The 15115-nt window shown below is 41.5% G+C and overlaps 1 protein-coding gene across 2 annotated transcripts in view; it reads left to right on the forward strand.

Moving 5' to 3' along the window:
• The first annotated feature begins 4216 nt into the window (after nt 1–4216).
• Nucleotides 4217–15115, forward strand: part of LOC109960193 (probable E3 ubiquitin-protein ligase HERC6) — a 12558-nt gene continuing 1659 nt past the window's right edge. Inside the window, exons 1-21 of one of the 2 annotated variants that reach the window (XM_020600114.1) lie at nt 4217–4673; nt 5584–5737; nt 5852–5928; nt 6668–6895; nt 7948–8039; nt 8190–8317; nt 8540–8694; nt 9027–9085; nt 9180–9271; nt 9401–9460; nt 9584–9680; nt 9895–10075; nt 10928–11079; nt 11281–11400; nt 11829–11927; nt 12049–12228; nt 13059–13199; nt 13441–13607; nt 14595–14661; nt 14749–14819; nt 14921–15104. In XM_020600114.1, the coding sequence (XP_020455770.1) occupies nt 4457–4673; nt 5584–5737; nt 5852–5928; nt 6668–6895; nt 7948–8039; nt 8190–8317; nt 8540–8694; nt 9027–9085; nt 9180–9271; nt 9401–9460; nt 9584–9680; nt 9895–10075; nt 10928–11079; nt 11281–11400; nt 11829–11927; nt 12049–12228; nt 13059–13199; nt 13441–13607; nt 14595–14661; nt 14749–14819; nt 14921–15104 (2721 nt within the window). In that variant the 5' untranslated portion in view covers nt 4217–4456. The remainder of the gene's footprint in view (nt 4674–5583; nt 5738–5851; nt 5929–6667; nt 6896–7947; nt 8040–8189; nt 8318–8539; nt 8695–9026; nt 9086–9179; nt 9272–9400; nt 9461–9583; nt 9681–9894; nt 10076–10927; nt 11080–11280; nt 11401–11828; nt 11928–12048; nt 12229–13058; nt 13200–13440; nt 13608–14594; nt 14662–14748; nt 14820–14920; nt 15105–15115) is intronic. The other variant, XM_020600115.1, reaches the window with a different exon arrangement.

The following is a 15115-nucleotide window of genomic DNA, read 5'->3' on the forward strand; positions in this document are numbered from 1 at the left end:
AGATGTTGGCGTCACTGATGAGCAATTCAGGAAGGAGGGTCACATCAGGACAACAGGCTCTGGGGAACCGGGCTCTGACTTCCTGTTGTCTGACTCTTTACATTAGACTCCTGTATGTACACACCTCGCTGTGGCAGTCTGGTATGACTAATATAGATATTCTATGTTTTTGTTACAGCCAACAAACACCATGAAAAGACCAAAAGCAACAATTTGTTAGTGTGTCCCTTAATACCGTCCAGACTTGCTGCCCAGTGTATATCGCTCAGTCCCAAGCCCTGTGACTGTCACAGATGGAAAGACCTGGGATGAGCAAAAAAGCAGCAGTGGACTGTACAGTGAAGACTATTTGACTTACAGCTTTTCATAAAGAGTTGAAGCTAGTTCCCTCACATGTGAATGCCTCATCTGCTGCAGCTTCTTTTGCCAACAAAGATAATGTCCACCTCTAAATGCCTGTGTTGGGTTAAAAGAGTGTGGGAACCACTGCACTAGCGAGTATGTGAACTACAGAGCCCATGATCATCAGGTGAAATAATTCCAGTATAATCTCCTTCACTCCCCTACTCCCCCCACCCCCCATCAGCCTCCCAGGATGATTAAAACAGAAATATCATGCACAGATCAGTACATAGCTAATAGACAATAATTTCATTTAAATTAACACAAAAGAGAAAAAAATAAACAAGGGTTTTTGGCTACACGACAAAATTCAATGCTGGTTTTGCTGTTTTAATGGGATTCGTTAAACTGGATGAAAGAGAATATCAACAGACTTGTCTTTTAAAATGCTTTAAAACTGAATCATTTTTCCTATATTCCGTCTCATGGTCTCCTTTTACCAGATCTAGAAGTGACCAAGTCGTCTCTTGCTGATGGCATCCACTCATCCATTTCTGCACTCCTGGACCACCTTGAGCAGAAACACAGCTCGTCTACCGTGGCTCGTGCCGTTTCCTACCTCACCCTCACCAGGACTGGGCTCACAGAGGCCGAGCTTGCTGATCTGCTGTCCAGTGGAGGATAGTTGCAGGGTCGAGTGTTATGTTCTGGGTGAGCAGGCACTTTAAGCTGGTTCTAGCTAAAAGGTGTTTAGGAACTCATGAGGTGAGGATGGAGATTCATTCGGTGATGGCGGACTATTTCACTGGCCGGTGGGCATGTGCAAGCGCTAAACCACAAGTCTTAGAATTGCCATATCACTTGCAACTAAGTGGCAGGGGAGAGGAGATGGAGGACAGGCTGTTAATGTCATGGGGGGGTTCACCAGGCTATGGTGTGAGCTGGACTCCTGGGAGACCTGGTAGCCATGTTGCAGGGTGAGAAAGGGTCATCTCAATGTCTGTTGTCAAGAGAAAAACTACTCTTGGCGAGCACACTGAAGTCTACTGCCTGCTTACTGCAGCGTGCACCTCTGCAGCTGCCCACAGTGATGGAAGCTGGCCTCCTCCCTTATCTGGAGGTCTTTCCTGCACTTAAAGGTTATGTCAGAGAGCTCAGACAGGAGATGAGGAAGTTAGGAAGCGGACTAGGAGTCGCACTGTGTCCTGCACCCTCCTTCGTTTCCTCCATTAAGTATTTACAGCGTAATACCAAAACTGAAGACATTTTGGTTACAGAAGCAGCTGGGACGGATTGTGGGACTGTAGTACAGATCATGGATGATGGTTCTGCCTGGATTTGGAAATGCTCTGAAAATGATGTGATCAAACTGCCACTGAGCTGTGAGCAGAAGGAGCTGAAGTTTGCAGGAGTGAAGAGTAGCTGTCAGTTCTTTTTGCTTTCCACACACTGCAGCAAGCTTTTCTTCTGGGATGCGACAGACCCAGAAATGTTCCTAGAGGCTAAAGACCCTTTGAAAACAGAGTTTGAATCAAGCCAAATAACACCAAATAAAATGGAGGGGTTTGTTGCATGTCCGAAAAAGTTATTTATGTGGTGGAAGGATCAGAGTTGTGTCAGTGCCTTTGACATCTCCAGTGAGACCTTGACTCATTTCCAGTGTCAGAGCTCTGTAGCATGTTTGGTTTGCTCCTCTAATGGCTTTTATATGTACTGTGGGCATGACGAAGGCACAGTGTCCATATTTGACACCAGAACAAGCAGTCTGCTGGGCAGCTGTTCAAACTCAAACCACAGTGCGGTTACACTGGTAATCCTCTGTGAAGATAAGAGGGAAATGGCATGCGTTGACAAGTTGGGGAACATAACCTTATGGGATGTGGCTGCTAAAGCACAAGCGCCCAGACTTGTAAAAGAAAGCTTTATAAGGGGTAAATCTGACAACATCTTCCATACAGATTACTCTGAAGAAACTGACTTACTATTGGTGTGTCAGTCTCACCAGGTCACACTGTGGGATACATGTGGCTGGGAGCTGTGGGACCACATGGGAGGGCATTCACTCAAGCTCTGCTCTCCCAGCATGGCAGCCTGTTTCTGGCTTTGTTAGATACCTGTGCTCTCATCTTAGTGTGGAGGGTCAGCACGGGGGAGTGTACCCTCCTCAAAATGGCCTCAGATGTTGTTTGTGTCACTCATGATGGCTGCCTGACAGTGTGGGACTGATATGATAGACGCTGCAGGGACAGCTTCAAAAATGCGGCACGGAGTGAGAGAAGTGGTGGTTGAACAAACAGGAGAGTGGTTTTACACCACCGATGGGTCTGAGGCCGTGTGGAAATGGAGCTTAGAGACAGGATTTCTGCATTCCTACTTCCTGCATGATAGTCCTGTGGAAAAAGTGCATGTTTCACCAAATTGCATCTACCTTGTGACACTCTTGGCAGGAGAAATTTACGTTTGGCAGACAGAGACAGGTCAGAACATGTTACGTATTAGTGGCAGTACAGCTACAGATATTCTGATCCCCCCTAAGAGTAACTTTGGGGTGAGTATTTCTGAGCGAGGGCTGTCTCGGGTGTGGAAACTGGCAAATGGGAGTGTTGTATGTAGCATACGCTTGTATCTCTCTGATGTCCAGGTGTCACCCGAGAGCACTTTCCTCATTGGCCGTGGCCATGGTGACCTGTTAGCTGCCAGTCTGTGGTAAGGCTTGATCATCAAGCGTTTCTCCTCTGTGGAAAGCTCAGAGCATGTTGTCTCCTTCCACACACTTTCAGAGTACCCAGACTTTGTGGTGGTGATGGGCATCTCAGGGACGGTGTACACCTGGAATGTAGCAGATGAGACAGTGCAGACACTTCCAGCTTCCGTATATGTTTCACTGTCAGCCACTAGACTTCCAAATGCCTTCTGATGGGCGCTACGCACTGCTGCCTGCTGAGAATGGAACCGTCAACCTTTTAGACCTAAGTCAGGCCAGGCTGTGCTCATTAAAAGCTGAGGGTCCTATTGTTAAAGTCTGTTTGGACAAAACTGGAGAGTATGCATTCTACATATCCCGCCCCACTACGCTGGAGGAAAGCTGCACCTGTTACCTGCATACGAGACCTGTCCTCATTGTAATATTAAATGATCCTTTAAATTGTAATGGTTTGTCTGAATTAATTTAGTTGGTATCTCACTCTTGCCACGACAGTAGGTTTTGAGGATGGGTCTGTAGGTGTGTATTCTGTTTCAGATGACTACGAGGAGGAGTTGATCAGGTGTGGGGAAAATTTACAAAATCAGTTGAAGCAACGCCCCTTCGACAGAGCACCACTCAGGTTGTTGCCCCTAGCAACCCCAAATATTACATGGCTTTAATATTATATACAGTTGGGAAAGGGCTGTGTTTTGAAAATGTACAGCTTATAGATGATACATTTACCAGCATCACATGTGACAGAAATTAGAATATGTAGATCTGATGTGTGTTCTGTGCACGATGTACCCTTTTAAACCAGACAATACCTCTGCCTTTAACTGTACCATTGTTTGTTGTAGTTTCAGTTGATCTGAGTTCATGACTAGGTGCATACACCTTTGTGCAAAAAAAAAAGAAAAAAAAAAAAGGTAATCCTGAGTTTCATTTCTGTGTAAAGAAAACCAATGTTAGTTTGTCCCCTATCTATTGTTTATATTGCTATTTGAAATAAAATTATTTGGTAGATGCTTTCTGTTTTTGTATTGAAAAGGTACTGAAATGCCTTCATCACACTTTCAATTTGTAAGACTCTTGACAGAAAATAGCACATCATGTTTAAAAAAAATCTAAATAATGGTTGTGTACTCACTAGAGTTCACTCAATCTGTTCAACCTGCATTGAAAAGGACTTTTGAATGTAATGTCTGTTGCTCTCATGCTGCCTTCTGTGCTTCCTGGTAACATAAATATTTGATTAGACTACATTCTGTAGGTTTTCTGCACTCCCATAACGAGTGGTTCAAATCCCCGTACGCTATCGTGATATTTTCGACAGCACTTGAAGGCAGCATCAGTTCAATTAAGTACCCAGGGACCCGGCCGGGCGGAGGCTATTTGTTCATCAGTCCAGTCACTGTGGTTGGAGACATGCATCTGTACTGTTGGGGAGACAACTCCGGTGGACAGTTTGGTCCACAGAACGCCTTGAGGCCGGTGTCCTGGACTGTGGCCGGGGTTATAACCAACATCTGCTGCGGGGACCAGCACACCTTATTCCTGACCAGTGATGGAGGCGTTCTCTCATGTGGGCACAACTCGCAGGGACAACTTGGTCGAAGGAAATCTAAAGATGGAAAAACACCAGGTAGGGAGGCTGAACCTTAAGATTATTTTCAAAAAGAAAGCAGCGACAGAACATGCAAGTCGATTTGATATTCCTAGTGGGATTATAGGCACTAGTTTTTCTAGTCGCTAAAGTTTCAGCTCCTGCATTAAATACGACACGGAATACTTTATTTTCATGTAAGTATATTACGCTTCTTCTTCTTTTGACTGCTAATATTGAACTGGAGGGTTGTTTGGTTCATTTTCTTGGAGTTATATTTTCAGAAGAGGTTTTTTACATGTGCTGACCGCCTAACTGCGTCTATCAAAGGCCATCAGACATCATCGTTGCACATATTCTCAGGCTATTTATCTGCAACAGGTTTCGGTTTCGTTTCCCCCTGATTGGTTCAGGCAACGAAAGTTAACGAAGAACTGCACGTTTATGTTGATGTATTCAAGCGCATGTGGGAAAGTTGGACATTCAGCACAGTGCTGCATTTAATTTTGTTGGGAAGTTCTGATGTTAAGTCTGAACTGCAAAATAAAGGTAAATCTACAAAAACTGAACAGGTAATGGTGGCAGTAGAACAATATATGTGCAGTGTATTGTGGCTATAAATATGAAAGCATTTTCATGCATGTTGCAGGTTGATTTGAACTCTTCATATGATTAGAAAAGTTCAAGTACAAATACCTGAAGTTTGTACATATAACACCTACCTACCACCACTGTTAAGTAAACACCATACATACATAGGTTTGCCTTGTCTGTCAGACTACTATTTTGACAAAGTTTTTCTTCTTTACAGCTTATAACCCATTTTAAACAGTTTAGAATCATTGGTATAGTATTGTATTGACATTATGTTTAGATATGTAATTTTACATCATAATTGATTTTCTAGAGTGTGTGTTTGTACGATTTTCTTCCTGTCATCCTGCATAAGGCCGTGTGGAAGGGCTGGGTCATGTAGTGACGATGGCTTGTGGTCAGGACCACTGTCTGGCTGTATGTGCATCTGGAGACGTGTTCTCCTGGGGGGCAGGATACGATGGACAACTGGGGATGCCACAGCATCTGCTCAACAGTCAAAAAGCAAGGCAAGGTCTCAGTCTGTGGAATATATAGTATACATGCAAACCACAGAAGGTCAGTGGTCAGAGTTTTTTTTAAATTTTATTTTATTTTTTACCTTTTAATGTCTCAACATCCAGACGTGTGCCAATGCCGCTGCCAGTACCAGTGGTTCAAGTTGCTTGTGGAAATGCCCACTCCCTGGCACTGACTAAAGGTAATACTGAGCACACTGACATTATCTTTGTGTGTTTATATGACACTGCGCCACCATATAATGTTTGTCTAATGTAGAAATGATTTGTTTTTATGTTTATATGTCACTGTGCAATATCTGGTTTTGTAGTATTCTGCCATCTTTCCTTTGGCATACGTGATTATGCTTGAATTAAGTTGTGTGCGTGTGTGAACTTACCTACCCATTTTAGTGACAATTATTTCCAGACAAGTACGAAACTTATCTACACCACAGGTTCCCTTATGCCTTAAATGCCATAGGGATTTTTTTTATAGGCCAACCCAGAAGTTAGCATCGCCCTGGTTCTCTCGATGAAAAGCCAGTGGGATTTTTCCATAGGCTTTTGGATTCTTGCAAAAAAAAAAAAAAACTCTGTGACAACAACAGTTTATGACAAGTCAACACCACTCATGATTTTTGGAGCAAAAGTAAAAAGCTATCATTAGGCTATAACCCTGGTTTGTCCCCCTCTCTCTGTGCAAAACGTGACCTTTTCAGTCTGGCAGCCAGTGTTTCAGACCTTGAGCTGCTGAGACCCCCTCCATGGCTGGCTGTTTGTAATGACTACACACTGTTTGAAAAACACTTCTTATAGCCTTATAGGTGGCAGCAAGGGCTAATGTATTTTGAAAAGCTTTATAAAAGCTGGAATAACGATGGAAGTGCTGGAGTGTCATACAGACAAACTCTTTTCTCTCTACTGTTCTCCACATTCCAGGAGGAGATGTCTTCTCATGGGGTTTGAACAGTCATGGTCAGCTGGGTCTGGGGAAGGAGGTGTCAATGCAGCCTGCACCAGCTTTAGTGCTGGCTCTCTCTGGTGTAGCAGTGAGTCAGATTTCAGCCGGAGCAACCCATAGTCTGTTCCTCATTCTCTCAGGCCTGGTGTACTGCTGTGGGGCCAATAAAACAGGCCAACTGGGGCTCAACAGGGTGGATGAGAAAGGTACACATCATTTACCTTTACATTTATCTCACTCGTCAACATGTTCCACACATGTCAATCTGGACCATCTGCAGGCATAGAAAGTAACAGCTTCTGGAGTTTTAATGCCTACCCTACCTGTAGGTAAATTGTCACAAACACCATTTTATTCTTTTATACCTCTGTGCTGGCAATAGCGGCCTGAGGCATCGTGTTTTCGGTGGTCTCATTATACTTTATATACTTTATACCCCCTTCCAAGACTAACTTCTGAGGAATTTATACCAGAGGTGGGTGTACTTTCTTCCAGAAGATCTGAAAACATCAGTGATAAAAGGTTAGGGTCACTGTGACCTTGCGTTCGGCCCCATTATTGTGAATGTGATAGGTCAGGAACGCCTTGAGAGAATTTCTTCAGGTTTGGAACAAGTGTCCACTTGGACTCAAAGATGAACTGATTAGATTTTGGTGGTCAAAGGTCAGTTTCCCATACCCATAAATTGGACTGGTTGGTGGAGGGATAAAACTGTGAAGTGGTCATTTTAGTTAAAAGCTGTATCATTACATCAAACTAATCTCACTCTGGCCCCATTTTGTGCCTCTCATGCATTAGCATTATATTTAAGTCAAAGAGCACACCATAAACTTTTTCATAAATGTTAAAATTACATATATGTGTTAATTTATATGAACTTGGAAAATAATAGCAAGTAGCACCCACAGATGAATGTACCTACTTAAAATGTGTGGTTCATGTTTGCACATGTTCATGGCTAACTTAATCTGGCATATGAAGTACTTGGGGAAACAGGCTAAAACTAAAAAATCTTTTTTATTTAGCTCATTAGAAAACTCTTCGAGGGTCCTAGAAAAAGATTCATAACAGTGGTTAAACATGTTAGTTTTCACAAAACCAGATGCTTAGCTGTGCGACTCTGATAAAGTAACACACACGAGGCACAATCTGACTGAACTCTACACTTTTATGTATTTCACCTCAGATATCAAAAACTCACTAAGTATTGTCATTTTGAAATAAACATGCTGTTTATCTTGGCTCATTTCTCTTACAGGCAGGTTCAACATCTGTATGGTACCTGCCCTCAGACCTCTGGGTGTGTCCTTCATAAGCTGTGGAGAGGCGCACTCTGCTGTGTTAACCAAGGTACAGTCCACGCTGATGCTGTCAGCTCGCTTCTCAGAATGTGACTGAATCGTCTGACTTCACCCAGTGATTAATCATCACATCGTACAGGTACAGTAATTAGTCTAAGGCATCGCTGCTTATGATATTATGTGATGCTGTGATTCGTAGGATGGTAAGGTTTTTACCTTTGGAGAAGGAACCTATGGTCAGCTTGGTCACAGCTCCTCTGCCAATGAAGTGAGACCCAGATTGGTTGATGGGCTGGATGGACCCGCCTCACAGATTGCATGTGGCAGGTAACAACTTGAAGGGTGCTTATGTGCTTACGAAACTGCATTTTAATTTAATATCACCTTATTTTTTTGGGTAACAACTGTAAAATCATGATTATAGTGGCTTGGAGAAGCTCTAACTTGAGAAACTTAATTGCATACTGTACATGAGAAATACTTGACCATGTGGAGTGCCTTTATGCCGCAGTCTTCTTATTAAATTCACAAATATTTCTCGTCTGCCAGGCGTCACACGCTGGTTTTGGGCGTCTCTGGCCAGCTGTGGGCTTTTGGCAACGGGGTCAAAGGTCAGATTGGAACTGGACGAAAAGAGGACAGTCTGACTCCCACTTTGGTTCAACTTCCATGGATCACTGATAGTGCAGCAGCCATACCCAGTGGTATGTGTACATAGTGAACCAGTTGTTAGATTTTGCATCCATCTCTGATCTTTATGCATTAAGTAAAGAAGCAGGGCGTTTCCTCAGTACAACATGGCTGTCAAAGACCTGAACTCTACACTGTGAGGTAAAGACGGCCCTAACCTCGTGGACAGTTTCTCAGGTTCAGCTCAAATGTTCAACAGTTGGCTGCAAAATAGATTTCTAAGGATCTTATTTCAAAAAGTAACTCCTTTTCAGAAATCCTGCCACATCTTGGTGTGTGTGTTAGGTATGTAAGAGCATCAGATTTAAATTACATTTTTTAAAATTTGTTTTATTTTTTTTTTAAGCAGACTTGAACATTTCAGCTGGGTGGAATACAAACTTTGTTTACTCTTCGCATGCACAGGTAATGTGTTCAACTAATTAAAATCTTTTTTGTATTTTGTCAAGATTATTAAGCTGAGCGCCTTTAAAGCTGAGTCTAATTTCTTTCTTTTAAGAACTTGGATCGATTACAGATAACTGGGCGGCTTGATGAAACAAAGCTGCAAAACTGGCTGTCAAGGAGAAATGCTAACGCGGAGGCAAGGAGGTAGCTTGTTTCAACTCTGTTAATTCTGTAATTATGTATCTGCATATATGAAATATTAGTCTTATATCCAGTAACTGCCATGTTAATACTGTACATATCTATCATTGCCTTACTCTCTTTGTGCAACAGAGAAATATCCTCAATGTTTCTGACAAGTTCAAGTCTTGTTGCAAGTTTCACAAATGCCAAGTAAGTTCTCTTTGGCTGCTGCAGTGTTTTAGTAGAAAAATCAGTTTGAACATTCAGGGAAGGAAAGTAGGTCTTTGGATGTCACTTGCTTTTTGGTTTTAATGCTTTTGCTTTTGTTATCAGCGGGCTTCCGTTAGAAGCAGGTGCCTTAACTGTGGACCTTGAGGCGGCTGACAAGGCTTTCGACCAGCTGCTGGCAGTACCGTGGATCAAACAATCGGTTAGGAACATCCTTTACATGATTTTCACACACTGAGACATGTATAGACAGAACTAGCAGAGTTTTTCTGTTATTTGTACTCGTATCCTTCTAGGTTCTTAACCTCTTTTGGGTGTGAACATTTTGTACAGCAGCCACTGATTTATTAATTCACAAACCCGTGTATGCTGTGTAAATAATGTAATGCTAACTCACAGATCTCCTTTCCGTTTAGGTGGACCTGCATCTCCTGATTCCCTCGCTTTACGATTCACGCATGGTCCTAAAGTCTCCAGAGATCCTCCTGATTCTGTTGACATGCCCTCTTCTGCAAGAAGACTCCAGGGTCATGAATGACGTGTTGCCCCTGGCACTTGTTGTTGCAGCTCTGAATGAGAAGACTCTGGATTCACTAAGTAACTACTGCAGCAACCTCTCTTTAGTGTCTTTTTGTCAGAGGTTTATGGAGATACTGTATGTAACCATTGTGTGTATGTCACAAATTTAGACATGACATATCAAATATTGCAAAATAAAAAAATGTAGTTGTCCGCCTTAAAAGTTCATACTTATATTAAAATGCTGAACATTTTGCACAAATCCTCCAACCTGTAGGACCCATGTGGTCATTTGCCCCTTCCCTCTTATTAATTACTAATTAATGACCACGTATGTGGCACAACCAAGCTTTTCAGACCTTTGTTGTCATGGAAACAGACATAAACACAATGGCTAGTTAGCAGGCTAGCTAGCAACAAGCTACTGGAACTCTGTCATCTTGGAAACTCATAAATATAACTATGATTACGAAACCACCCTTCATTACATTTTGCCACACAAAACACCTGGTTATGATTAGGCACAAAAACTACTAGGTTAGGCGTATGAACAAAACAATTACTGGTTAGGTTTAGGCACTAAAACATGTTTGTCACATTTGGGAACAAAAACATAAGCCACACACTGGAATTGATCTCAGTCTTGTTTTGTGTACCTAGCCATCCACTCCAACCTTGTCCTAAAGCAGACTTTGTGTCTCTCTATACTTACACCTTTCCTTGTGTCATAACTAATAGCAACCACCAGATGTCTTCAAACTATGACTCATAACATTTTGTTGTAATAACATGCTGGCACAAACGACTTGTACTGTCATATTTTACAGGAGGGCCGTCTCCTTTGAGGAGAGTGAGATAGTCACCTGATAAGTGTTGGGTCAGTCCAGCGGTACAGTGTGAATCTACTCTTTGTGTTTTGTTGTTCCGCAGAAGGCTGGTGGTCATCCCTTGCCCCCTCCATACTGAAGAAGCACATCTTGGTCTTCAGAAATGCCCTGGCCTTCATGCTAAAAAATGGCCTCTTGGAAACTCACAACCCCGGAATCAAATACCTGTTGGAAGCCCTCAAGCTGCTCTACAAAGTCAGTGCTGCGTGTTGTCATTTTAGTGCTGATCTGTTAAACTTTTTCTGGTTTGGAATCGAACCCTTTTTTATATCCGTGACAGTTTCTAACGGGTTCCTGGAAAATATTTGATATTTTGCGTCAAGAGTATTAATCACTCTTGATGTGGAAGAAATGTTACATTAGTGACACAAGTCTTGTTCTTTAATTTCTTAACAGGCAAACAAAACTGGACAGTCCTACAAAGTCCCACTGAGTACTTTCTACGTAGAGGAACTCATTGGTGCCGTGCAGCCATTTCAGGACGTCATTCTTTGGAGGAGTTCTTCTGAAGTGGAGGTATATTAAAAAAAAAAAAAAAAAAAGCATACAGTGCTATACACATGATGGCACAGTGTTTCAGAATCACGTGTCCATTTGTCCTCATTTGTGTTAAAGCTGCATTAGCTAACTTCTCCCTCTAATAGCTGATATATCTACAGTAACACAAGCAAATTATAGAGGAATTTTTTTTCCAGTAATATTGATACAGTAATAATGTTCCCACCACTATCGCATCTTTTCAGTGTTACATACTTGTATGTGAAAACGAGACATTCCATGTTATGCTTTGATAGTTGAACAAACTCCCCACTTTTCTAGTTGTGTTGATGGCCTGAGTTTTAACAGCTTCTCACTAAAATGCTACATGAACTGCAGTGTTATGTCCGACATAAACTGGACCAAAACCGAGCAAAATTAGCAGGATTATTTCATTTTTTTTAAAGGATGATGTCAACACACCTGTCATCTTCTGCCGCTATCCGTTCGTGTTCAATCTGGTTTGCAAGGTGGAGGTCCTTAATATCTTTGCATCTGCAACAAAGGTGCAGCACGTAAGTGTAACATTTTACCGAAAGTCTAAGTTATCTCATGCACTGTATAAGTGTATTAAAACAGCTTTCCATTTGTTTGGAGATTTCTTTGTGAACAAGTGTTTAATTACAGAGACTGCATTACGTCATTCATGAACTGGCTTCTGCGTGGCCTGATAAAATGTTGGGAGAGCCCACAAACTCGGCCCCAGCCCCAGTCTTCCAGCTATCTTTGAGACGAACTCACCTGGTGGAGGACACCTTCAGACAGCTTGGTGCAGCCGACCACTGCGCCTTCAAAAGGGAGCTTTTGGTAAACATGCCAGAAACTGGAACTTAGCCTTCTCATCACTTCACCCCACGGTTATTTCTGGGATAGTGCAGTGATTTAGATTTGCACGGTTGACATAAGGGAAAAAAAGTAAATTTATGGGTACTTCACAAAGGGTAGATAAAATGACATATTGTATCAACTAGTAAAAAGACAATAATTATGCATATACATGCACAGGATCATTTTTATTTTATAGATAATTTTAGAATATTGTAAGAAAGACTTGTGATGCAAAGGAGTTTTTAAGACTGACTTTAAAAACAAATGCATTCTTCAATTGAAAGTATAAAAATTAAGATGTCAAAAGTTTTAGTCTGGTATGGGGAGAACGTCAACAACACTGGATCCTACATTTTCCCATAATGCAACTTAACCACATTTTTCTCCACAGCCTGAACAGTACACTTAACTTTACTTCACTTGTAAAATCAAGTCAGTGCTCCTTTAATCAGCTGTAAAGATTAAATTGGGAAAACTGGGCAGAAGCAGCACACCTGCCTGGAAATGTGACAGCAAAACAAACATGTTTAAATTGTGACTTTTTTTTATTTATTTTTTTTTTTTTACCTCATTCTGTCCATTAAATGCATGCAATTGTACCTGCCCTCCAAGTATTCAGTAATGTTAGTGGAATATGTATAAAATAGAGAAGTTAAAGGGGAACATATTGGCATGTATTTAACTGTTCTACTATGCATTTAGCATGCACTGCTTTGAAAGCAAAACAAAGGCAGTGCAGCTGGTTAGAATTTGGTTCAAGTTCAAGGACACTTCAGTGGGATGCTTAAAGTATTTCTTATCTTTCCCAGGTGCAGTTCGTGGACAACAGGATTGTGATGAATGTCAACAAACATGACCTCTTCCTCTATGTGTTTGATGAGCTCATGGCTCCTGAGTCTAAAATGTTTATTTACAACCAGAGCAGGACTCTGGCCTGGTTCCCTCCCAGGGTAAGACCACTTAATTGAAGAGAAAACCATGTACCAAGATATTGCACATGCTAGTTCTTTTGGCTAAAGCCGGTCCACTGAGAATGAACAAACACTAAACAAATCCCTTTATATAGTGGAAACCTAGAATTGTTATGTCCTTGTCTGGGGTCTTTTTCCATCATTGTCTTGTGTAAACCCAGACAGTTATTGGATATCACCCTAATCATAACATACTTTTTTAAATTCACCAACCAAACAGCCAGAACCTCAGGTGAGGGATTACTTCCTGTTTGGGGTTCTGTGTGGCCTGGCGCTTTACAACCACAACATTGTCCACCTGCCCTTCCCACGGGTTCTCTTTAAGAAACTGCTTGGGGTCAAACCCACACTGGACGACATGAAGGAGTTCGAACCTGTAATGGCAGAGTAAGATGGATTTAAATATGCTCTTTTTTTGCAAGTAGGAAAAATTGCATGTAATTAGACATACAGTAAATGATTTTTGTTTAAAATGCCAATACTACCTTAAAATAGGAATATATGTTCATAAAAAGTTGAGGAAGTAAGTTGTTTTACAGTTGTTAAACCCTACATATTGTTATCATAACATACATCATATCCACTGCATTTTAACCTCAGACTGAAAATAGTAATTAACAGCAATAAGTTCTATAGGCAGTGGCTTCACTTTGTGATGATAAAATATGACATTTCTGTCAGTCTACACTCAATAACCTTTTAACGACAGAGTGAAAACATGCTCAGCTATAAAAATCAAAGAATGAAATCTCTTATCTTTATAAGTACTGAGACCCGCTGCTGCAGCTCTCCTAACTGTGGTCGGGTGTGGTCACACTATGATTGGACACAGTGTGTGTTTACAAGGTCAGGATAAAAGCTGTAAAGTCCAGAGAACTCTCTGTAGACCTCTGTGGTAAGGAATAGATCAGTGCAAAGGTATAAATCCACTAAAACTCTGTTCTCACAGTATGCTCAACAGGCAAGAAGGGCCTTGGCCCGGGAGGTGGCCAGGAACCCAATGGTCACTGTAATAGAGCTTCAGAAGTCCTCTCTAGACATGGGAGAACCTGGGACCTCTACTAGAAATTAAGGCTCTGAATATTTAAAAAAAAAAAAAAAAAAAAAAAAAAAAAAAAAAAAACTGTTTTGATCTTTATCAAATTTGCAAAAATGTCTAAAACATGTTTTCCTTTTGTCATTATAGGGTGTAGACTGATAGGAAATTGGCAATTTTATCCATTTATAGTTTAAAATGGAAAACTGAAGGGGTCTGAATGCTGAACTCAGTCTAACTATATTCTCTATAGTCTTGATCTGAAACACCTCACAGGTGACATGGTCATGTCTGGGTTCAATTCATCTTTTCCCATGTTTACTGTGTCTTCCTTCAAGGTGTTGGCGGTGCATGTTGGAGGACTACACTCCTGATGTAATTGCTGAAATGGAGACTACTTTCACTGTAGGTTCACAGTTACAATGACTTCCATTGCTACTGTCTTTCAGACTTGTTGATGCAATATTCTAAATGTGACACTATTAAATACAGGTGACCTGGTGTGGTGAGGAAGTTGAGCTTGATCCGAATGAACCTGGAAAACCTGTCACAGGGTCAAACAAGTATGTTTAAACTGAATAAGTCCTGAATAAGTACTGTTATTTTTTTGTCAGTTGCTCTGCAATACCACGCTTCTATCAAACTTGTATCTTTCTGTTAACAGGAAAGAGTTTGTAGCTGCTTTTGTCAACTATATCTTCATTAAATCAGTGGAGGGAGTGTTCGAGGCTTTTAAAAGAGGCTTTTACAAAGTGGGTGACATTGAAGTCGTGGAGTTCTTCCAGCCAGATGAGCTGCAGGCAGTCATGGTGGGCCACGAAAACTACGACTGGGATGTGTTCAAGCAGGGCTGCAGGGG

Source organism: Monopterus albus, unplaced genomic scaffold (genome assembly GCF_001952655.1).
Source record: "Monopterus albus unplaced genomic scaffold, M_albus_1.0 scaffold45.1, whole genome shotgun sequence".
In the NCBI taxonomy this organism is placed as follows: Eukaryota; Metazoa; Chordata; class Actinopteri; order Synbranchiformes; family Synbranchidae; genus Monopterus; species Monopterus albus.